The sequence below is a fragment of the Bufo bufo genome, chromosome 3 (genome assembly GCF_905171765.1).
Source record: "Bufo bufo chromosome 3, aBufBuf1.1, whole genome shotgun sequence".
NCBI lineage: Eukaryota > Metazoa > Chordata > Amphibia > Anura > Bufonidae > Bufo > Bufo bufo.
Genome location: NC_053391.1, coordinates 73,339 through 98,750, shown reverse-complemented (window position 1 = coordinate 98,750; position 25,412 = coordinate 73,339). Strand labels below are relative to the sequence as shown.

Genomic DNA, 25,412 nt, shown 5'->3' with positions numbered 1-25,412 from the left:
TGGACAGCGGTGACTATGATGACTCCTCCTCTATCAGGTTCTATCACTGGACAGCAGTGACTATGATGACTCCTTCTCTATCAGGTTCTATCACTGGACAGCAGTGACTATAATGATTCCTCCTCTATCAGGTTCTATCACTGGACAGCAGTGACTATGATGATTCCTCCTCTATCAGGTTCTATCACTGGACAGCGGTGACTATGATGACTCCTCCTCTATCAGGTTCTATCACTGGACAGCAGTGACTATGATGATTTCTCCTCTATCAGGTTCTATCACTGGACAGCGGTGACTATGATGACTCCTTCTCTATCAGGTTCTATCACTGGACAGCAGTGACTATGATGACTCCCCCTCTATCAGGTTCTATTACTGGACAGCAGTGACTATGATGATTTCTCCTCTATCAGGTTCTATCACTGGACAGCGGTGACTATGATGACTCCCCCTCTATCAGGTTCTATCACTGGACAGCAGTGACTATGATGATTCCTCCTCTATCAGGTTCTATCACTGGACAGCGGTGACTATGATGACTCCTCCTCTATCAGGTTCTATCACTGGACAGCAGTGACTATGATGATTTCTCCTCTATCAGGTTCTATCACTGGACAGCGGTGACTATGATGACTCCTCCTCTATCAGGTTCTATCACTGGACAGCAGTGACTATGATGATTTCTCCTCTATCAGGTTCTATCACTGGACAGCAGTGACTATGATGACTCCTTCTCTATCAGGTTCTATCACTGGACAGCAGTGACTATGATGATTTCTCCTCTATCAGGTTCTATCACTGGACAGCGGTGACTATGATGACTCCTCCTCTATCAGGTTCTATCACTGGACAGCGGGGACTATGATGATTCCTCCTCTATCAGGTTCTATTACTGGACAGCGGTGACTATGATGACTCCCCCTCTATCAGGTTCTATCACTGGACAGCGGTGACTATGATGATTCCTCCTCTATCAGGTTCTATCACTGGACAGTGATTTAAACAAGTCCTCTCCAGAGGTGAATTCCTGACATCTATCCATGAAGAATCTAGGAATTGGCACATAGAATAGCTACTATTGCTGGAATTTGGTCCTTATGTTTGTATTATTTCTCATCATAATGTTCTTGTGACAAGGCGCAAACTCCATCCTCCTCTTATCAGCCATGGACCCTACATACCCATTTAGAGTCATGTATCATACAGATATTTAGGGGGGAAAGGGCAGTAAACCATTTTGTGTTGTTGGGGGCTTCAATGAACAAACATTTTGTAGACTGTCCGGATATAGATCACCTTGGAATGTGGTGGGGCTCGCAGGACAGCATGGATCATGGACACTTCAGGAGATTCTGGATGGTTGGAAGGGTCAGGATCTGAGTTGAGGCCAGATCCTGCAAACATGTGTGAGGATTGCCTGATCAGGGAGATGTGTTGAGGCTATCTCCTGAGATATTTTGAATTGGATAACAAATAAAAGTGTTGAGCTCCATCTGGATCCTCTGGCTGCTGGATGAAAGAACCTCTAAGAGACAACCCGTGAAACATTCTCTGCTCTGTTCATTTCTTTCCCATTGTTTGATTTCATTATTTTTCTATCTTCTTCTCTGTTATTCTAGTATTACCTGGTAGAAGAAGACATCTGCCCTTCCCACAAGTTTCTGTACAGACAACACAGAGTGCATGCCTACACCCATGGCATGTACTCACCACACATGACATAGAACATCAGAGGTTCAGTAGTCATTATACTCACCACAGAGCTGCAGCCTGGACCGAACTCCACCCTGTGGCAGCCAGAGCCTTGTACCTGAAAGACATTGTGATCCGTCGTCCATGAGATCCACACACCTTATTCTGCAGGGACATCTATTCATCTATTACATGTATATCATGTCTGAGATGTCACAACCCCGCCCCCTGCTGATGACATCACTGATATAATGAAAAAATTGCAACAAATTACTACACGACACATCTGACTATAACTAAGGACGAGTTTGAACATGGGAACAAAAAACTGTGTCACAACAACGGTCCCAATCATTTGGGACCGGGAACACCAACCTCTCTTTCCATCATAGGTGTACCTCCCACACCAGTACCATCCAGACTAGGCCCTTTTATAATAGTACCACGTCCAAAACCAATCTCTCAATCCCATCTCGCATACCCCATATCCTCCACAGAATCATCTCAGCTGCCCTTCAACTGCACATCAACTAGCCACCCATATCCTCCCTCTCATCACTAACATCTCCCCTTCTGTTCCCCAGCCTGTATCCCAGTCACCCCAGAGAGTTCATCCAGTCTCACGGATACACAAACTCTCTCCATTATATCCCGAATTCATAATACACTTTCACCGATGCCTAGTTCCTCTGTTAATATCCATCCTGCTACCCATAATGACCCTATGCCTATTAGTCAAAACCATTGATCACCTTCCACCATTCCTACAGCATTTCCTATTATAGATGTCTTCAACGACCCAGCTGACATAACATCTCTACCTTCACCTTCAATAGGTCCTCTCATTACCTTGCACTATCTAAACATTTCCACTCATAGTGAAGCAGATTCGAGTCCGGAACAATTTATGGCCCTACCATCTAACCTATCTGGCAATTCCACTCTCAATAAACTATCCCCCCTCCCTACTGCCTGACACCCGGTTTTATCATCTATTCAACTTCTCCACAAATAGCATTGAACTCTTTGATCCAACGCCGACCCCAGCAAACCTTAAACATCATGCATTTCTACAGTCCAATCTGATCCTTAATCCTGCAATGGAAAAAGAAAAGATTCAGCATAGAAGAAGAAGGAGATGCAGAGGAGGCAAGAGAAGAGGAACCCCTCTACAGAAAAGCAAGACTGCGTTGCATGCCATCCTCTACTCCAATCCAGAGGTAACTTCAATATCTCTAAATACATTCTCCGTGAAGAAGAAATAAAACTACTCAGTAGGGGTTTGTCTATTTGCCCCACGAGTGACCACAACTTGTTCGAACTATTTGTAGATCTCAATCAATTCATACGCAAGCTTACTCTGTGATACAACATAAATATTCATGATCATCTCTCATTCAGGAGAACATCTCCAAAACACAATGTGACGCAATTTCCAATTTATATGCAAAGGTTTGGCAGCACTACTGAGCCCACAAATAGGGAAAACAATGAAAAAATACCTTACAGGTAATGGTGGTGCAAGCAGATGAGGATCTTGGCTAATGGTCCCAGTGTCAATCAGTACAAAAGAATCCGCAGCACTCGCCAATGTAGAAAATCCAGTGATGGTTTTATTAAAAAGAACAGCAGGGTGATGCAACGTTTCGACCTTCCTTGGTCTTTTTCAAGCAATACAATGAATTAACCAACATGTGCCTTATATAGTGTCCAATGGGTGGGATTAAACCTCCCCAGGTGAAGTGATTATTCATATATATGTGCGTCATCTTATACATTCATAAATACGGATCACTTTCGATCAAGCTATATAATCAAAATTTCAGTGAGTTATACAATCTTATAAATTAACATTACCTCTTTTATTGTGATGGCATCCCCGGGGTATTATACCATTACCGCAAAGTTTCTAGCGTGCACCGAGCTCGGCGTCCCGGAAGCTACAGTGCGCATGCGTCCCCGTCCGGCATCAGCCAATAGGGGAAATTCCTCAAGCGACGTCAGTTGTTGCCTATGCCATGGAGGCAAACCATGGAGTGCCGTGGAGCTTACTCCATACTGTACTTTTATTTTCTTCCAAAAATCCACAAGTTCCTTGACAAGCCCACCAGAAAGACCCATCGTATCAGGTATAGATTCTCTAACGTCCAACCTCCGTCCTATGTAGACAACCTCCTACAGAAGTATGTGACTACTCTCCCGGCCTCCCTCAGTGGGTGGAATACATGTTCTGGGTTACTCTAGACCTTCCAGCCCTTACAGTAACATAATGCATGATTCCATATGAACAGATGAAAAGAAGAAGAAGAAATTGCTCCAATGACCATACTATCAATGAACAACGAAGGGTTCTAAAACACTGATTTTTAGAGAAAGGCTATCCAAAAGGCTTGATTAGGGATGACATAGACAAAATCCAAGGCGAAAACCAACAAGATTGTTTGGACCCCAAAAATAAAAAATAAAGCAACCCGACACCACAACAAAGGAATTATAATACGGTTGTAACTTTATAACCCGGTACAACTCAGCACACAGCAATATCCAAAATGTACTAAAACAACCAAGACCCAATGATTCGGAATTAATTACCACATTAACCACACCTCACTTTCCGCAGGACAAAAACACAAAAAGATCAACAAACCCAGTAGGGAGAACAACTATCCAAACTCATAATGGTTCTTTTAAACATGGACACCCTCAAGGCCTTTTCAGAGGGATTTTAGATGTTCCACAATCCTCTCCTTAAAGAGGACCTTTCACCAGGATAAAGCCTCTAAACTGACTATACAGACATGTAGAGCGGCACCCAGGGATCCCCTGCACTTACTGTTATCCCCGGGCGCCGCTCCGTTCGCCCGGTATAGCCTCCGGTATCTTCATAGTTAGGCTCCACCCAGGGGAACCTGCCGCGGTCTCCTTTTCCTATGCTGTGCTCAACTCATAGCCATGAAGATACCGGAGGCTATACAGGGCGAATGGAGCGGCGCCCATGGATAACAGTAAGTGCAGGGGGATCCCTGGGCGCCGCTCTACACGTCTGTATAGTCAGTTTAGAGGCTTTATCCTGGTGAAAGGTCCTCTTTAAGTATGGTTTCCATTAATTCCCCTACTATTGGTGTCAGGCTTACTGGCCTATAGTTGCCCGATTCCTCCCTACTACCTTTCTTGTGAATGGGCACAACATTTGCTAATTTCCAATCTTCTGGGACGACTCCTGTCACCAGTGATTGGTTAAATAAATCTGTTAATGGTTTTGCTAGTTCACCGCTGAGCTCTTTTAATAGCTTTGGGTGTATCCCATCAGGCCCCTGTGACTTATTTGTAGTAATTTTAGACAGCTGACTCAGAACCTCTTCCTCTGTAAAGACACATGCATCAAAAGATTCATTAGTCTTCCTTCCTAACTGAGGTCCTTTCCTTCATTTTCCTTTGTAAAGACTGAACAGAAGTATTCATTGAGGCCGTCAGCTAGTTCTTTATCTTCTTCCATATACCTTCCTTCTTTTGTTTTTAATTTGGTAATTCCTTATTTTAGTTTCCCACCCACCCACAGACCCAACAGACCCACCCACATAGAGGAAATCAGTGATAGATAAGAGGGAAAGAGAGATAAGAATTTTTCAACAGATGAGATTGAACTGGTGGATAAGAAGCTGACAGATATCCTGAACGCGGACCAAGCATCGGGAGATCTGTCGGTTAAAATGTCCACTGTTCAGACGGATCTGTCTGTGATTAAAGATGAGATGAATAAAGTACGGGAGAAAGTGAAATATCTTCAATTGGTTACAAAAGAGTTAAAGAGAGAGATGGATGGGATTAAAAATAGAATGGGGGTGATGGAAATAGAAAATAAATCATTACAGGAAAGAGTCACTGAAATGGAGGACAGATCTCGCCGAACAAATATACGTCTGGTTGGGTTCCCTGAAGGGTCTGAAAAGGAAGACCTGACAGGCTTTATTCAGCAATGGCTATTAGAAATGTTTGGTGCGGATCGACTGTCTATGGGGCTGTTGGTGGAGAGAGCCCACCGGATACAAAATAAACAGTTACCGGTAGTGAGCCCTCCAAGAGCAATTTTGGTTAAAATGATAAATGTTCGGGACAGGGATAATATAATGAAAAGTAAAATAACTTTACCTCCCCTAGAATATAATGGAAGGGAAATAGGAATATACCCGGACTATTCAAGGGCGACACAGGCCAAACGTCGTGAATTTAGAGAGGTTAAGAAGAGAATGGCGGCAGCCAAGATTAAATACTCTCTGTATTATCCTACGAAATTGCGAGTGATATACCAGGACCAAGCTTATTTTTTTACCCAACCAGAGGAGGTGCCGGAATGGTTGGATGGTAGGGGGGATAGGTTCTTGATGTTAGAAGCAACGTTATATCTAACGGGGGCTGAGGGGGGTGAGGAAGTGGGGGGGAAGGGCGAAGTGTAAGAGGTTAGTGAACCGGTCGGTTCGTTTGACCAAGAGGAGGTGGGGGGGGGGGGGGGTGATGGGATGGGGTGGGAGGGTAGATGGGGTCTTGGTGGTCGTTGTGGGGTGCTCTCTCTTTCTCACCCCTCCCCTTCCCCCCGTCGCGGAATGTATGGGGGATGGCCGAGAAAGTGAAACAGGTGGTTATGTTTGACGTAGTGGCGAGACATCTTCCCGTGATTATATGCCTCCTTGAAACTCATCTTACATATGATAATATCAGTATGGCAACATATGACTAGCATGCTTGCTGCTCGGCCTACTCCCGGGGTATGAGTGTTTATGTCCATAGGAGTGTGGATTATATTACAATTGTCCACAGAATTGACAAAGAAGGTAGATTTGTCTTTTTGCATGGTCAGTTAAACGGCACTGTTTGCATATTGGCATTTGTGTATGTTCCCCCACCATTTTCCATGTGTGTCATGTCATTCCTGGCAGACTTTATTGGTTCTAGAGCAAGGAGCCCAGTTTTGGTAACCGGGGACTTTACCGATGTAATGAACCTAGAGGAAGATAGATTTTCCAAGGACCATGTATATAAAGCAAATAAAGATAAATTAACACCGTTAAGAAGGGTCTGCGGGAAATGGCGATATTTGTACGGAGAAAAAAGAGCATTTTCATGTTTTAGTCGATCAAACACAGCGATGTCCAGAATAGATCTTGCCTTAGCTAATCTTGACTTTTTAGATATGGTAATAAAAATGAAGTATGAAACACATAGGATGTCTGATCACTCTCCAATAGTAATAACGACGAACATGGGGCATTATAAGAAGAAAACTAGAAGCTTCAGATTAAACCACCATTGGATTAAGTTATCATAAGGATCAGGAAAATATAACAAATGAGACCCGGGAATTTGGGCTATTGAATGCTCCGTCGGCACCCATGCAGTTTGTATGGGATTCTTTTAAAGATTTTCTGTGTGGGAAAAAAAAGAATATGCGGCAAAAGAACTCGCGCAAAAAAGAAAGGTCCAGTACCTACAGGGAGAGGTAGTTAATACTACGAACTCTGTGGCACAATCGCAGTTTGAAGAAGCTAGACTGGAGTATAAAACTTATTTACTAGAAAAAGCACAACATAGGGATTTTTTTTACAGGAGCCAAATATTTCTCTCAGGCAGGAAAACGTGGAAATCTTTTATCATCTTTGATCCAAAACCCAAAAAATATTAAAAGAATAAAAAATATCAGATTGGAGAATGGGGTGGTTACTGCGCGCCCGGAGGAGATCGAGCGAGAGTTCGTTAAGTTTTATAAAATCGTATATATAAATAAAAACACACAGCAGGATGGAGACGTTGAAAAGTTCTTGGAGAACATTAATCTCCCTAAAGTAACAGAGGAGGAATGTAAAATATTAAATCGGCCTAAAGATTTAAAGGAACTATCTGAGGCTGTCAAGACTATCCGGGGAAACTCTTCTCCAGGGACTGAAGGGCTTCCGTTTGAAATCTATCGCCAGTATGGAGATATCATTTTGCCAATGTTATTACAGGTCCTAGATAAAACCTGGTGAACTCCCTTCATCTTTACCTGAAGGGTAAGGATGAAAGAGAGGTAGGGGCGTATCGCCCGATCTCTCTGGTAAATACAGACTACAAAATCTGCGCAAAAATATTTGCTAATAGATTAAAGGGAGTTATTGACAGGCTAATTCATCCAGATCAAACTGGGTTCATACCCAAGAGATTAGTACAATCCAGTAACGTAGAACTTTTTTGAATATGCAGTTGGAAGAGGGGGGGAGGGGCTCCCGATCCATCCTGTCATTAGACGCTGAGAAGGCGTTTGACAGGATGGAGCGGGAATATCTCTGGAATATCTCTGGAAAGTAGTGCAAAGGATGAATCTGGGCCAATACTTTATTAAGTGGGTCTAGATTCTATATAATCATCCTAAAGCTAGAATAAATATTAATGGAGTATGGTCCGAGCAAATAGAGTTGTATAGAGGAACAAGACCGGGACGCCCCCTTTCGCCCCTTTCCCCTTTATTGTTTGCTCTATTTATAGAACCGCTGGCAGCTAAAATTAGATCGGATGAAAGGATTAAAGGTTTTGGTATGAAGGGGACCTCCCATAGATAAGTATGTATGCTGATAATATTTTAATCTTTTTGGAGAATCCAACGTCTCATCTTATGGAATTAATAAATAAGTTTAGTGATATCTCGGGATATAAAATCAATTGGGCCAAATCAGTGTTCTACCACTTGACCAGGCACCTCTACCGAACCTTGTAGAAATCAGGGTGTTAAAACCTACGGAATCCTTTGAATATTTGGGTGCAAAGACGAGTGCAAGTATCTTAGACTTTACGAAATTAAAGGTCTCTCCTTTGCTGATTAGATGTAAAGCACAATAAGTGTTTGGCAGAAGTTATCGATAGCGGATAGAATTGCACTAATAAAAATGTGTCACTTCCCCAGATTCTGTATATTTTGGCGAGAGAGAGAGATAGAAAATATTGCGGCGCTGACTGAGACAACCATCATGGGGTGGGGGGATGGGGGGGGGGGTTGATTTGGGGGATAAGTTAATTTGAATTGACAGTGAGAGGTCTGAGTATAAGTAGTATGGAGTTTAGAGGGGAGTATGATAGTCCCCCAAAATGGATAGACTACTTAGCATCTTTGTAGTGTGTTTGTTTATAAGGATATTATAATTTATTGTAATGATTGTCTTTGTAGAAAGTGTACTCAGACTTTGTATTGTCAAATTGCTTTTAATCTTCTATTATGAAGGGAATGAATGTTAATTAAAAAACATGGACACCGACCATTTAAATGTTGCCTTACAATATCAGATGGAATAGAAGAAGTCACAATCTTCACCTCCAACCAAACACCGTATGGACTGCAGCTCGAGCAGCATCATACACATGATGGAATATCCTTATGGACTTCAATCCATTGAATGCAGAGACAGACTCCAATCACATCTCTTCAATATCTCGAAGAAAACATTTCCATTCCGGCAATGCGTCCCTTCTTACATTAACACCAATAGAACGGGTACCGCAATCATACCAGCGCCTGTGAGGAAAGGAGATGTTTGGGATCTTCCACTCCTTAACCCCGTTTGGCTTAAATGAGTCCCTAGAACCCATACCACTTATAAGACACCGAGATATTCCGATGTGCACCAATGGCGTCAGATACACCAGGGATACACGCATTTCAGCCTCCGATTGATTTATCATTGTGATTATTACAAAGTTCTTTATATTTATGCTTTTATATATTCCTGCTTCTAATTTATGTTATGTTCAATACTCATTGTGCTCAAAATGTCTAGCGTCTATTGTGCTCGCGACATACTTCCCCCCAATTGGTGAAAGTCTCACGTCTCATCCCTTCAGCCCCCTATCATCCCAGTTACATACATTACCTTTTTCTGATATTTGGCAACATACTCCAGTTTCATCTTTATACCTTCCAATCTGGAACGCAGCTTTTTATAGTCATTTGGTTAATGGCTATTTGTTTCTATAGATGTGTATTGTAAGGGTATTATTAAGTGACTGATTGGTTCTCCCCTTTAATTCTGTTTAATACTCTGTGTAATAGATTATAAGTTTCCCTTGTAATGAAGTGGAAAAAAGAAGAGAATAGGAGGCCGTGCCTCGTGTGTGTCGCTGTATCACAGGATTAGATGTTATATATAAAGTTGCGCTTACCGTTAGGTGTTGAGTCACGCCAACTACGACTGTAGTTGGCTTTGCTGGTATTTTCTCGTCCAGCATGCGGGGTGCCTGTACTGCTGCCAAGGTTCTTTGCCCGTGCCTTAGATGGGGCCATTGGGATAGGAAGATCCGTGTAGAAAGAATAATGATTTGAACCTTTTTTGATCAGCGCTGTAGGCAGGAAACTTAATACCAGTTGGTTCTTGGTAAAGGTAAAGCTTTTATTCCTTTGTCCTTATGTGACATAAGAATAAAAGCTTTCCCTTTACCAAGAACCAACTGGTATTAAGTTTCCTGCCTACAGCGCTGATCAAAAAAGGTTCAAATCATCATTCTTGCTACACGGATCTTGTAATAAAGTGGGTTAGAGATAGTACCCATCCCCCATTGTGCCGATAATACCACATTCCTGAGTGATCTCGGAGACATACGTGCTGCACAGGTTAAAACATTATGACACATTCACTCAGGAGACTCCACCATGCCCTCCATTATATGTAGGATGTGAGTATGATTGCCCTATCCCTCTTGTACACCCTGGAGTGTCGGTCATGTGTTATAACGGGCTAGATAGCCATGGGTTATAGCATGATTGACGAAATCTCCACCCATTTAGGCTAGTAATGTTTATTTACTTTTTATTATTCTGTATGTGATTTCTTTGAGTTATCTTAAATTTAATCACTTAGTAAGTATATTTATTCACATAGCCTGCGTAAGATTATTCATTCTCAAATCTTTAGAATTCACTTAACGTTACAAATGGTGGCAGCGGTGGGATTTGAAATATGAATATGCTTACAGTTGATATGGTGTTACATAGAGATACGGTAGCTTGGACCTGCCACTCCGAATGGGAACCCAGGCATTCGCGGCAATAAATAATCTGCAGGCGGATTATTAGGGTTGCATGTGTTGTGCAAATCTGCTATGAGCTGTGAGTGGAGCTGTAGTAGGCTTGGTCTTGTAAGAATCTACCAATGTTCTTTTGAAAGTTGTAGAACTGAGCAGATTGTAGTGGAAATCTGTAAGACTCTGTGAAGATAGAGCTTGCAGACTGTGGACATCAGAGCTCCTGTGATATTGTGGGGGTTCTGATGAGTTACAAAACAGAGCGGTGTCGGGTTGTTAATTTATGGCACCACCAAGAAAGCCCCCAAGTGTCTACAATCAAAAAGGTACTTGTGTTAAATGTTCAGAAATGAACTGTTTAAGTTTTGTTTTGTTACCCTAATGCTATGTGTGTGTCCAAAGACCTGTGGCCATCGCATTAGCGATTAGAGCAGTAAAGGATGGTCAGGTAATGAATACGTATTGTACCTAGTGTATGCCAATAGATGTGTGGCTAGCACTAAGAAGATGAAGGTGTTAGAAATTAACTCTGTTTGCAATAGTTCTGCTTTCCAGAGTGTGAGAAGATATGTTGGTCAGAAAGATAAAGTATTGTCTGGTAGATGTGAGAAGTTGAAAAAGATTGAAGAAGGTTTAAGAAGGTTGAACCTTGAACAATGCCCTACCTTTAAACAAGGGTTGGTGTGTCTGGGCTGTTATAGACTCACACAGATAGTGGTTTTTGCCCCATCCCCCTAGTCTGTTTAGCTCTGTTTCTCTTCTTTGCTGAAGTCTCAGGAAAGCTGGATGAATCCTTGAGAGATAAGAGTCAGGAAAGGGGGGCTGATGGCTGTGGTGGGCTGATTCCATCCCCCACCCTTAACAGAGAAGACTTAAGAGATACAGTCAGGTCCATAAATATTGGGACATGGACACAATTCTAACATTTCTGGCTCTATACACCACCACAATGGATTTGAAATGAAACGAACAAGATGGGCTTTACATGCAGACTGTCAGCTGTAATTTGAGGGCATTTACATCCAAATGTTGTCTCTAGGGTCTGGCAGTGTTTGGCTCAGTGTGGCCACTGGCTGCTGGGCTTCTTTGTGGCTGATGGTGACAGCACGGTGACCTCCATGTTGTCTCTGGGGTCTAACAATGGTTGACTCAGTGTGGCCCCTGACTGCTGGGCTCTGGAGCTGGCCTTTTCTGTGGCTTATGGTGACGGCTCGGTGACCTTCATGTTGTCTCAGGGGTCTGGCAGTGTTTAGGTTAGTGTGGCTCCTGGCTGCTGGGCTCTGGAGCTGGCCTTCTCTGATGGTGACGGCTCGGTGACCTCCATGTTGACTCAGGGGTCTGGCAGTGTTTAGGTTAGTGTGGCTCCTGGCTGCTGGGCTCTGGAGCTTGCCTTCTCTGTGGCTGATGGTGATAGCTCAGTGATCTCCATGTTGTCTCTGGGGTCTGGCAGTGTTTGGGTCAGTGTGGCCCCTGGCTGCTGGGCTCTGGAGCTGGCCTTCTCTGATGGTGATGGCTCGGTGACCTCCATGTTGTCTCTGGGGCCTGGCAGTGTCTGGGTCAGTGTGGCCCCTGGCTGCTGGGCACTGGTGCTGGCCTTCTCTGTAGCTGATGGTGATGGCTCAGTTACCTCCATGTTGCCTTTGGGGTGTGGCAGTGTCTAGGTCAGTGTGGCCCCTGACTGCTGCCCTGACTGCTGGGCTCTGGAGCTGGCCTTTTCTGTGGCTGATGGTGACGGCTCGGTGACCTTCATGTTGTCTCAGGGGTCTGGCAGTGTTTAGGTTAGTGTGGATCCTGGCTGCTGGGCTCTGGAGCTTGCCTTCTCTGTGGCTGATGGTGATAGCTCAGTGATCTCCATGTTGTCTCTGGGGTCTGGCAGTGTTTGGGTCAGTGTGGCCCCTGGCTGCTGGGCTCTGGAGCTGGCCTTCTCTGATGGTGATGGCTCGGTGACCTCCATGTTGTCTCTGGGGCCTGGCAGTGTCTGGGTCAGTGTGGCCCCTGGCTGCTGGGCACTGGTGATGGCCTTCTCTGTAGCTGATGGTGATGGCTCAGTTACCTCCATGTTGTCTTTGGGGTGTGGCAGTGTCTAGGTCAGTGTGGCCCCTGACTGCTGGGCTCTGGAGCTGGCCTTCTCTGAAAATGGATGCTCGGTTACCTCCATGTTGTCTCTGGGGGTCTGGCAGTGTTTGGGTCAGTGTGGCCCCTGGCTGCTGGCCTTCTCTGATGGTGGCAGCTTGGTGACCTCCATGTTGTCTCTGGGGTGTGGCAGTGTTTGGGTCAGTGGCTCCTGGCTGCTGGGCTCTGGTGCTGGCCTTTTCTGTGGCTGATGGTGACGGCTCGGTGACCTCCATGTTGTCTCTGGAGTCCGTGGACTGCTGTAAGTCAAGGATAGGTCTGTTGGGAATGGCTTCAGTGTCTGGGACTGGTATTACTGGGATGACTTGAGACAAGGTCAGACTGTTACTGACTGCAGAGTCTGCACAGCTGTCATTTGTCAGGCTCCTTAACTCCTTATCTGGATCAGGATCATAGTTTAACCCCATTTGTGCTGGGTCTTGCTGACTTGGACACTTTTGTGCAGTACTTGGTTGCATTAACCCCTCAGTTACCAGGCTGCTGTCTCCTGCAGGCTCTATAGGTGCAGAGGCCATGATTCTCACAGCTTTACCTTGCATTACAATGCTGTGCACCTCCTCATAGTCCAGGTCCTTCCTGCTGATGGTGTCCCTTCTCTTGGCCTCCTGAAGCCTGTTCTCCCTTATAGTTTGGGGGCCTGAATTTTGGGCCCAGCATTAGCCCCTCTGCTTTGTATCTTTCATGAGGGTTAGCTTCCAGATTCAGTTATCTGAATGCTCACTTTTCATCAGTCTCTCTGTAGAGTCCGTATCTCTGTAGAGTCTGTCTTTCTCTGCAGAGTCTGTCTCTCTCTCTCTCTCTGTAGAGTCTGTCTCTCTCTCTCTCTGTAGAATCCGTCTCTCTCTCTCTCTGTCACGGGTGAAGTTGCAGATAGCTGGAACTTATAAATAAATGACCGACTGGCTTGATCCCAAACTAAGGAGCATATAGGTGAGCCCTATAAAACCCTAAGAGCTCTCCCTGACTGCTAAGCACATGCAAGGGTCTCAATGGTAGATAATTGCATGCCCATGTACCTAAGACTGTGTGACACCTGAAAACCCTATAATAGTGAGGGGACACGACCACCGGCTCCCTGCACTTAATACGGACGGAGTCAGGGTCACCTAGAATCAAGCCAGCAAGGAAACACAATAAAGGAAAAGACTTATCTGAACAAACAGCAGCAGCAGCCTCCAGCAGTGAACACTTCCTCCAGGAAGTAGTATAAACCGCAAAGTGAGGCAGTATGGGAGGGAATATAAAGGAAGACAATTTGTCTAAATAAGTGACACCTGGCAGAAGGAAAGGAGATGACAAAGTGAAACCAAAACAAAGAAGGTCATACAAGAGGTAGAGAAGAACGTCTGTCAGACCTTCTCACAGAAATGGCGGTGACAGTACCCCTCACTCTACGGGTGGACTCCGGACACTCAGAGCCCACCTTCTCAGGATGAGACCTATGGAAAGCCCTGATGAGACGAGTGGCCTTAATGTCCGCCACTGGGACCCACATCCTCTCCTCAGGACCATAATCCTCCCAATGAACGAGGTACTGAAGAGAACCGCGGATAATGCCAGAATCCACAATCCTAGAGACCTGAAATTCAAGATTACCATCAACAAAAATCGGAGGAGGAGGCAAAGAGGAGGGTACAGTGGGTTGGACATAAGGTTTTAATAGGGACCTGTGAAAAACATTATGGATCTTCCAAGTCTGAGGAAGATCAAGACGGAAGGCAACGGGATTGATGACGGACAAGATCTTGTAAGGCCCAATAAACTTAGGACCCAACTTCCAGGAGGGAACCTTCAGTTTGATATTCTTTGTAGACAACCACACCAGATCACCCACATTCAGGTCCGGACCAGGCACACGTCTCTTATCCGCCACACGCTTATATCTCTCACTCATCCTCTTCAGATTACCCTGAATCTTTTGCCAAATAAATGACAAAGACGAGGAAAATCTCTCCTCATCAGGTAAACCAGAAGACCCCTCTCCAGAGAATGTCCCAAACTGCGGATGAAACCCATATGCACCAAAAAATGGTGACTTATCAGAGGACTCCTGGCGACGGTTATTTAAAGCAAACTCAGCAAGGGACAAAAAAGAACACCAATCCTCCTGATTCTCCGCCACAAAACAGAGCAGATATGTCTCCAGATTCAGATTGACGTGTCCGGTCTGACCATTCGACTGCGGGTGAAAAGCAGAAGAGAACGACAACCGAACCCCCAAGCGAGAACAGAAGGCCTTCCAAAATCTGGAAACAAATTGCGTTCCCCTATCAGAAACGATGTCTGAAGGAATGCAATGCAATTTAACAATGTGATCAACAAACGCTTGCGCCAGCGTCTTAGCATTGGGTAACCCAGGAAAGGGAATGAAATGTGGCATTTTGCTAAAACTACCACCAGAATCACGGTCTTCCCCGAGGAACGAGGCAGGTCCGTAATGAAATCCATGGACAGATGCGTCCAAGGCCGGGAAGGAATGGGTAACGGGAGGAGAGAACCCGATGGCCGTGAATGAGGGACCTTGGCACGAGCGCAGGTCTCGCAGGCTGCCACAAAACCCTCAACCGTCTTACGAAGAGCCGGCCACCAGAATCTCCGAGCAATGAGATCCACTGTGCCCCGGGTGCCCAGCAAGGACAGTATCGTGGTGCTCCTTAAAAACCTTGTGTCGTAAAGCAAGAGGCACAAGCAACCTCCCAGGAGAACAAAGTTTAGGAGCCTCTGCCTGGGCTGCCTGAACCTCTGCCTCCAAATCAGGATAAAGAGCAGAGACGACCACCCCTTCAGCCAAAATGAGACCCGGGTCTTCAACGTTCCCCCCTCCCGGAAAACAACGTGACAGGGCATCCGCTTTCACATTTTTAACCCCAGGGCGGAACGTAACAACAAAATTAAACCTTGAAAAGAACAAAGACAATCTGGCCTGTCTCGGGTTCAGATGCTTGGCCGATTCCAAGTAGGCCAGATTCTTATTGTCGATAAACACGGTAATAGGGTGTCTGGCTCCCTCTAGCCAATGGCGCCATTCCTCAAAAGCTAATTTGATGGCCAACAACTCCCTATCTCCCACATCGTAATTTCTCTCTGCAGAGGAGAGTTTCCTTGAGAAAAAGGCACACGGTCGCCATTTGGCAGGAGAGGAACCCTGAGTTAAGACCGCACGCGCACCCACCTCAGAAGCGTCCACCTCAACAATAAACGGTAGAGAGACATCAGGTTGTACCAAAATGGAGCGGAAGCAAAACTCTCTTTAATACTAGAAAAGGCTTTAAGCGCATCTACCGACCACGAGGAAAAATCCACCCCCTTTTTAGTCATATCAGTGAGTGGCTTAACAACAGAGGAATAATTCAAAATGAACTTTCTGTAATAATTGGCAAAACCCAAAAACCGCATGAGCGCCTTCTGATTCTCAGGAAGCTCCCAATCAAGCACAGCGCGGACCTTCTCAGGGTCCATCCGAAAACCAGAAGCAGAGAGAAGAAAACCAAGAAATTAAATCTCCGGAACCGCAAATACACATTTTTCCAGTTTAGCGTACAACTTATTCTCCCGCAGAATCAGCAAGACCTGACGTAGGTGGTCCCGATGAGTCTTGAAATCAGGAGAAAAAATCAAAATGTCATCTAGATACACCAGTACAAATTTCCCCATTAAAGGGCTTCTGTCAGCCCACTAAACCGGTTTTTTTTTTTTTGCTTAATAATAATCCCTACACTGCGATTTATCCATACATAAGTAAAATAAGAATTTTGGTTCAGTAGAATTTGCTAAAACCCTATTTTTATAATATGTAAATTACCTTGCTACCAGCAGTAGGGCAGCTACTTGCTGGTAGCAGCCGCATCCTCCGATGGTAATGACGCCCCCTCTGCTTGTTGATTGACAGGGCCAGCGGACGGGATCTTTCTCCGCTGGCCCTGCCTGTTTTCATTCAATATCTGGCGCCTGCGCCGCGGCCGTACCTATCTTCAATCGGCGCAGGCGCACTGAGAGGCGGCCACTCACTCGGCCGCTTCATCCTCAATGCGCCTGCGCCGGGTGTAGATGTGACGTCATCGGCGCAGGTGCATTGAGGATGAAGCGGCCGAGTGAGAGGCCGCCTCTCAGTGCGCCTGCGCCGATTGAAGATAGGTACGGCCGCGGCGCAGGCGCCAGATATTGAATGAAAACAGGCAGGGCCAGCGGAGAAAGATCCCGTCCGCTGGCCCTGTCAATCAACAAGCAGAGGGGGCGTCATTACCATCGGAGGATGCGGCCGCCCTACTGCTGGTAACAAGGTAATTTACATATTATAAAAATAGGGTTTTAGCAAATTCTACTGAACCAAAATTCTTATTTTACTTATGTATGATGAGATCGCAGTGTAGGGGTTATTATTAAGCAAAAAAAAAAAAACGGTTTAGTGGGCTGACAGAAGCCCTTTAAATGATAAAAAAATGCTGTTCACAAAATGTTGGAAGACGGCCGGAGCATTCATCAAACCAAGGGGCATAACAAATTCTCGAAATGACCCTCAGGGGTATTGAAGGCCATCTTCCATTTGTCCCCTTCCCTGACCCTGACTAGGTTGTATGCCCCTCTTAAATCCAACTTAGAGAAAACTTTAGCCCCAACAATCTGGTTAAACAGGTCCGGGATCAGAGAAAGCGGATATGGGTCACGAATCGTGATACGGTTCAGCTCCCTGAAATCCAGTCTTAAAGAAGCATCTTTTTTCTTAACAAAAAAAAAAAACAGCGGCAACAGGTGACTTCGAAGGTCGGATGTGTCCCTTTCTCAGGCTCTCAGAGATATAAGTACGCATAGCGACTCTTTCAGGTTGGGAGAGATTGTATAATCGTGATTTTGGCAGCTTGGCATCTGGGATGAGATTAATAGGGCAGTCGTACTCCTGGTGAGGGGGCAGCTCCTGGACACCACTCTCGGAAAACACATCAGAAAATTCAGAGAGAAAAGATGGCACAGTCTTGGTAGAAACCTCTGAAAGAGACGCCAAACTAAGGAGCATATAGATGAGCCCTATAAAACCCTAAGAGCTCTCCCTGACTGCTAAGCACATGCAAGGGTCTCAATGGTAGACGATTGCATGCCCACGTACCTAAGACTGTGTGACACCTGAAAACCCTATAATAGTGAGGGAACACGACCACCGGCTCCCTGCACTTAATACGGACGGAGTCAGGGTCACCTAGAATCAAGCCAGCAAGGAAACACAATAAAGGAAAAGACTTATCTGAGCAAACAGCAGCAGCAGCCTCCAGCAGTGAACACTTCATCCAGGAAGTAGTATAAACCGCAAAGTGAGGCAGTATGGGAGGGAATATAAAGGAAGACAATTTGTCTAAATAAGTGACACCTGGCAGAAGGAAAGGAGATGACAAAGTGAAACCAAAACAAAGAAGGTCATACAAGAGGTAGAGAAGAACGTCTGTCAGACCTTCTCACAGAACTGGCGGTGACACTCTCTCTCTGTAGAGTCCGTCTCTCTCTCTCTCTCTGTAGAGCCCGTCTCTCTCTCTGTAGAGTCCATTTCTCTCTTTAGAGTCCGTCTCTCTGTGTCACAGTAGGTAAGATAAGGGAAGGAAACAGAACAAGGCAAAGCAAACAAAAACAACTGACTAGGCCACAAAGGCTAGGGAACAAAGGGGTCACCTCCTAGCAAACCCTAAATCACTTTCCCTAAGCTGCTATGCCCATGTGCATATCTGGATGGTAGATATGCACATGACCACGTACCTAGGACTGTAACACACTGAACCAAACCCTCAGCTGTACGGAAGAGGAAAAGAGACACCCAGCTCCTTCAACAACCGAAGGAGCTAGCGTCACCATAGAGGCCTAGTCAAAACAGACACAGAAGGAAAAAGGGAAAAGGACTTATCTAACTACCAGAGCTCACACAAGGCAGAACAATAACCCGCAAAGGCCATAGGGAGAGAGAGGAATAAATAGCCTCACCAATTACCTAAAGAACAACACCTGGGAGGAGGTGGGATTCAGCTCAAACTCACAACAAAACAAAACTGTCAGATCGAGTCACGTGCAGCAACTCTGACAGATCTCCTCAGAACACCCACAGGGCAGGGCGTGACTCTCTGTAGAGACCGTCTCTCTCTCTGTAGAGTCCGTCTCTCTCTCTGTACAGTCCATCTCTCTGTAGGGTCCATCTCTCTGCAGAGTCCATCTCTCTCTGTAGAGTCCGTCTCTCTCTGTAGAGTCCATATCTCTCTGTACAGTCCATCTCTCTGTACAGTCCATCTCTCTCTGTAGAGTCCGTCTCTCTTTGTAGAGTCTGTCTCTTTCTCTGGAGATCTACAGTTCTTTCTTCTCTATTACCTTATCAGTGACTTTACTCCTCACAGTCACAGCTGCTTCTTCACCCCGATCACCAGACTCAGGCCTCCTGCACACGACCGTAGGTGTCCCGTTGCCGTATTGCGGACCACATTTTTTGGATCCGCAATACACGGGCACAGTTCCATGTGCATTCCGCATCACAGATGCGGACCCGTTCACTTTAATGGGTCCGCAAATCCGGAGATGCAGAATAATGCGGAACGGAAGCACGGAACGGAACCCTACGGAAGCACTACGGAGTGCATGTCCTATCTTTTTGTGGAACGGCCGGATCGCTGACCCATTAAAGTGAATGGGTCCACAATCCGCTGCGGCTGCCCCACGGTCGGTGTCCGTGCATTCTGGCCTGCATTTTGCGGGCCGCAGCACGGTCACGGGGCGCACACGTTCGTGTGCAGGAGGCCTTATAGGAACAACCTTCCTCAGCATCATGACGGCTCGCCTGGAGGCATCAGCCCAGCTCCCCTCACCTCCTCCTGGGTCTGTAGCCATGACCCCTCCCTAGTGGGAGCTCAGGAGCACACAACTCACACCTGTCTGAGAGGTAGTCACAGCCCCGCCCCCTGCTGATGACATCACTGATAAAATGACATGTGATCAGACATGAGATCCACACACCTTATACTACAGGAACATCTATTACTGCTGACAACCTGCCTGTATATCCTGTCTGAGAGGTAGTCACAGCCCCGCCCCCTGCTGATGACATCACTGATATAATGACATGTGATCAGACATGAGATCACACACCTTATACTACAGGAACATCTATTACTGCTGACAACCTGCCTGTATATCCTGTCTGAGAGGTAGTCACAGCCCCGCCCCCTGCTGATGACATCACTGATATAATGGCATGTGATCAGACATGAGATCACACACCTTATACTACAGGAACATCTATTACTGCTGACAACCTGCCTGTGTATCCTGTCTGAAAGGTAGTCACAGCCCCCCCCCCTGCTGATGACATCACTGATATAATGACATGTGATCAGACATGAGATCACACACCTTATACTACAGGAACATGTATTACTGCTGACAACCTGCCTGTATATCCTGTCTGAGAGGTAGTCACAGCCCCGCCCCTTGCAGATGACATCACTGATATAATGACATGTGATCAGACATATAATGACATGAGATCACACCCCTTATACTACAGGAACATCTATTACTGGTGACAACCTGCCTGTATATCCTGTCTGAGAGGTAGTCACAGCCCCGCCCCCTGCTGATGACATCACTGATATAATGACATGTGATCAGACATGAGATCACACACCTTATACTACAGGAACATCTATTACTGGTGACAACCTGCCTGTATATCCTGTCTGAGAGGTTGTCACAGCCCCGCCCCCTGCTGATGACATCACTGATATAATGACATGTGATCAGACATGAGATCACACACCTTATACTACAGGAACATCTATTACTGCTGACAACCTGCCTGTATATCCTGTCTGAGAGGTTGTCACAGCCCCGCCCCCTGCTGATGACATCACTGATATAATGACATGTGATCAGCCATGAGATCCACACCTTATACTACAGGAACATCTATTACTGCTGACAACCTGCCTGTATATCCTGTCTGAGAGGTAGTCACAGCTCCGCCCCCTGCTGATGACATCACTGATATAATGACATGTGATCAGACATGAGATCACACACCTTATACTACAGGAACATCTATTACTGCTGACAACCTACCTGTATATCCTGTCTGAGAGGTTGTCACAGCCCCGCCCCCTGCTGATGACATCACTGATATAATGACATGTGATCAGCCATGAGATCACACACCTTATACTACAGGAACATCTATTACTGCTGACAACCTGCCTGTACATCATGTGTGAGAGGTAGTCACAGCCCCGCCCCCTGCTGATGACATCACTGATATAATGACATGTGATCAGCCATGAGATCCACACCTTATACTACAGGAACATCTATTACTGCTGACAACCTGCCTGTATAACATGTGTGAGAGGTAGTCACAGCCCCGCCCCCTGCTGATGACATCACTGATATAATGATATGTGATCAGACATGAGATCACACACCTTATACTACAGGAACATCTATTACTGCTGACAACCTGCCTGTATATCATGTGTGAGAGGTAGTCACAGCCCCGCCCCCCGCTGATGACATCACTGATATAATGACATGTGATCAGACATGAGATCACACACCTTATACTACAGGAACATCTATTACTGCTGACAACCTGCCTGTATATCCTGTCTGAGAGGTAGTCACAGCTCCGCCCCCTGCTGATGACATCACTGATATAATGACATGTGATCAGACATGAGATCACACCCCTTATACTACAGGAACATCTATTACTGCTGACAACCTGCCTGTATATCATGTGTGAGAGGTAGTCACAGCCCCGCCCCCTGCTGATGACATCACTGATATAATGACATGTGATCAGACATGAGATCACACACCTTATACTATAGGAACATCTATTACTGCTGACAACCTGCCTGTATATCCTGTCTGGGAGGTAGTCACAGCCCCGCCCCCCTGCTGATGACATCACTGATATAATGACATGTGATCAGACATGAGATCACACACCTTATACTACAGGAACATCTATTACTGCTGACAACCTGCCTGTGTATCCTGTCTGAGAGGTTGTCACAGCCCCGCCCCCTGCTGATGACATCACTGATATAATGACATGTGATCAGACATGAGATCACACACCTTATACTACAGGAACATCTATTACTGCTGACAACCTGCCTGTATATCCTGTCTGAGAGGTAGTCACAGCCCCGCCCCCTGCTGATGACATCACTGATATAATGACATGTGATCAGACATGAGATCACACTCCTTATACTACAGGAACATCTATTACTGCTGACAACCTGCCTGTATATCCTGTGTGAGAGGTAGTCACAGCCCCGCCCCCTGCTGATGACATCACTGATATAATGACATGTGATCAGACATGAGATCACACACCTTATACTACAGGAACATCTATTACTGCTGACAACCTGCCTGTATATCCTGTCTGAGAGGTAGTCACAGCCCCGCCCCCTGCTGATGACATCACTGATATAATGACATGTGATCAGACATGAGATCACACACCTTATACTACAGGAACATCTATTACTGCTAACAACCTGCCAGTATATCCTGTCTGAGAGGTAGTCACAGCCCCGCCCCCTGCTGATGACATCACTGATATAATGACATGTGATCAGACATGAGATCACACACCTTATACTACAGGAACATCTATTACTGCTGACAACCTGCCTGTATCTCCTGTCTGAGAGGTAGTCACAGCCCCGCCCCCTGCTGATGACATCACTGATATAATGACATGTGATCAGACATGAGATCACACACCTTATACTACAGGAACATCTATTACTGCTAACAACCTGCCAGTATATCCTGTCTGAGAGGTAGTCACAGCCCCGCCCCCTGCTGATGACATCACTGATATAATGACATGTGATCAGACATGAGATCACACACCTTATACTACAGGAACATCTATTACTGCTGACAACCTGCCTGTGTATCCTGTCTGAGAGGTTGTCACAGCCCCGCCCCCTGCTGATGACATCACTGATATAATGACATGTGATCAGACATGAGATCACACACCTTATACTACAGGAACATCTATTACTGCTGACAACCTGCCTGTGTATCCTGTCTGAGAGGTTGTCACAGCCCCGCCCCCTGCTGATGACATCACTGATATAATGACATGTGATCAGACATGAGATCACACCCCTTATACTACAGGAACATCTATTACTGCTGACAACCTGCCTATATATCCTGTCTGAGAGGTAGTCACAGCCCCGCCCCCTGCTGATGACATCACTGATATAATGACATGTGATCAGACATGAGATCACACACCTTATACTACAGGAACATCTATTACTGCTGACAACCTGCCTGTATATCCTGTCTGAGAGGTTGTCACAGCCCCGCCCCCTGCTGATGACATCACTGATATAATGACATGTGATCAGACATGAGATCACAAACCTTATACTACAGGAACATCTATTACTGCTGACAACCTGCCTGTATATCATGTGTGAGAGGTTGTCACAGCCCCGCCCCCTGCTGATGACATCACTGATATAATGACATGTGATCAGACATGAGATCACACACCTTATACTACAGGAACATCTATTACTGCTGACAACCTGCCTGTATATCCTGTGTGAGAGGTTGTCACAGCCCCGCCCCCTGCTGATGACATCACTGATATAATGACATGTGATCAGACATGAGATCGCACACCTTATACTACAGGAACATCTATTACTGCTGACAACCTGCCTGTATATCCTGTATGAGAGGTAGTCACAGCCCCGCCCCCTGCTGATGACATCACTGATATAATGACATGTGATCAGACATGAGATCACAAACCTTATACTACAGGAACATCTATTACTGCTGACAACCTGCCTGTATATCCTGTCTGAGAGGTAGTCACAGCCCCGCCCCCTGCTGATGACATCACTGATATAATGACATGTGATCAGACATGAGATCACACACCTTATACTACAGGAACATCTATTACTGCTGACAACCTGCCTGTGTATCCTGTCTGAGAGGTGGTCACAGCCCCGCCCCCTGCTGATGACATCACTGATATAATGACATGTGATCAGACATGAGATCACACACCTTATACTACAGGAACATCTATTACTGCTGACAACCTGCCTGTATATCCTGTCTGAGAGGTAGTCACAGCCCCGCCCCCTGCTGATGACATCACTGATATAATGACATGTGATCAGACATGAGATCACACACCTTATACTACAGGAACATCTATTACTGCTGACAACCTGCCTGTATATCCTGTCTGAGAGGTAGTCACAGCCCCGCCCCCTGCTGATGACATCACTGATATAATGACATGTGATCAGACATGAGATCACACACCTTATACTACAGGAACATCTATTACTGCTGACAACCTGCCTGTATATCCTGTCTGAGAGGTAGTCACAGCCCCGCCCCCTGCTGATGACATCACTGATATAATGACATGTGATCAGACATGAGATCACACACCTTATACTACAGGAACATCTATTACTGCTGACAACCTGCCTGTATATCCTGTCTGAGAGGTTGTCACAGCCCCGCCCCCTGCTGATGACATCACTGATATAATGACATGTGATCAGACATGAGATCACACACCTTATACTACAGGAACATCTATTACTGCTGACAACCTACCTGTATATCCTGTCTGAGAGGTTGTCACAGCCCCGCCCCCTGCTGATGACATCACTGATATAATGACATGTGATCAGCCATGAGATCCACACCTTATACTACAGGAACATCTATTACTGCTGACAACCTGCCTGTATATCCTGTCTGAGAGGTAGTCACAGCTCCGCCCCCTGCTGATGACATCACTGATATAATGACATGTGATCAGACATGAGATCACACCCCTTATACTACAGGAACATCTATTACTGCTGACAACCTGCCTGTATATCCTGTCTGAGAGGTTGTCACAGCCCCGCCCCCTGCTGATGACATCACTGATATAATGACATGTGATCAGACATGAGATCACACACCTTATACTATAGGAACATCTATTACTGCTGACAACCTGCCTGTATATCCTGTCTGGGAGGTAGTCACAGCCCCGCCCCCCTGCTGATGACATCACTGATATAATGACATGTGATCAGACATGAGATCACACACCTTATACTACAGGAACATCTATTACTGCTGACAACCTGCCTGTGTATCCTGTCTGAGAGGTAGTCACAGCTCCGCCCCCTGCTGATGACATCACTGATATAATGACATGTGATCAGACATGAGATCCACACCCCTTATACTACAGGAACATCTATTACTGCTGACAACCTGCCTGTATATCCTGTGTGAGAGGTAGTCACAGCCCCGCCCCCTGCTGATGACATCACTGATATAATGACATGTGATCAGACATGAGATCACACACCTTATACTACAGGAACATCTATTACTGCTAACAACCTGCCAGTATATCCTGTCTGAGAGGTAGTCACAGCCCCGCCCCCTGCTGATGACATCACTGATATAATGACATGTGATCAGACATGAGATCACACACCTTATACTACAGGAAC

General features: G+C 45.7%; 1 protein-coding gene across 3 annotated transcripts in view; it reads right to left on the bottom strand.

Annotated features, from left to right (window-relative positions):
• Positions 1–25,412, bottom strand: part of UBASH3A (ubiquitin associated and SH3 domain containing A) — a 698,439-nt gene that overhangs the window by 655,687 nt on the left and 17,340 nt on the right. For 2 of the 3 annotated variants that reach the window (XM_040422705.1, XM_040422706.1), the window contains exon 2: positions 1,757–1,810. The exons of the other annotated variant lie outside the window; for it this stretch is intronic. In XM_040422705.1, coding sequence (XP_040278639.1) covers positions 1,757–1,810 — 54 coding nt within the window. The remainder of the gene's footprint in view (positions 1–1,756; positions 1,811–25,412) is intronic. 3 annotated transcript variants of the gene reach the window in all.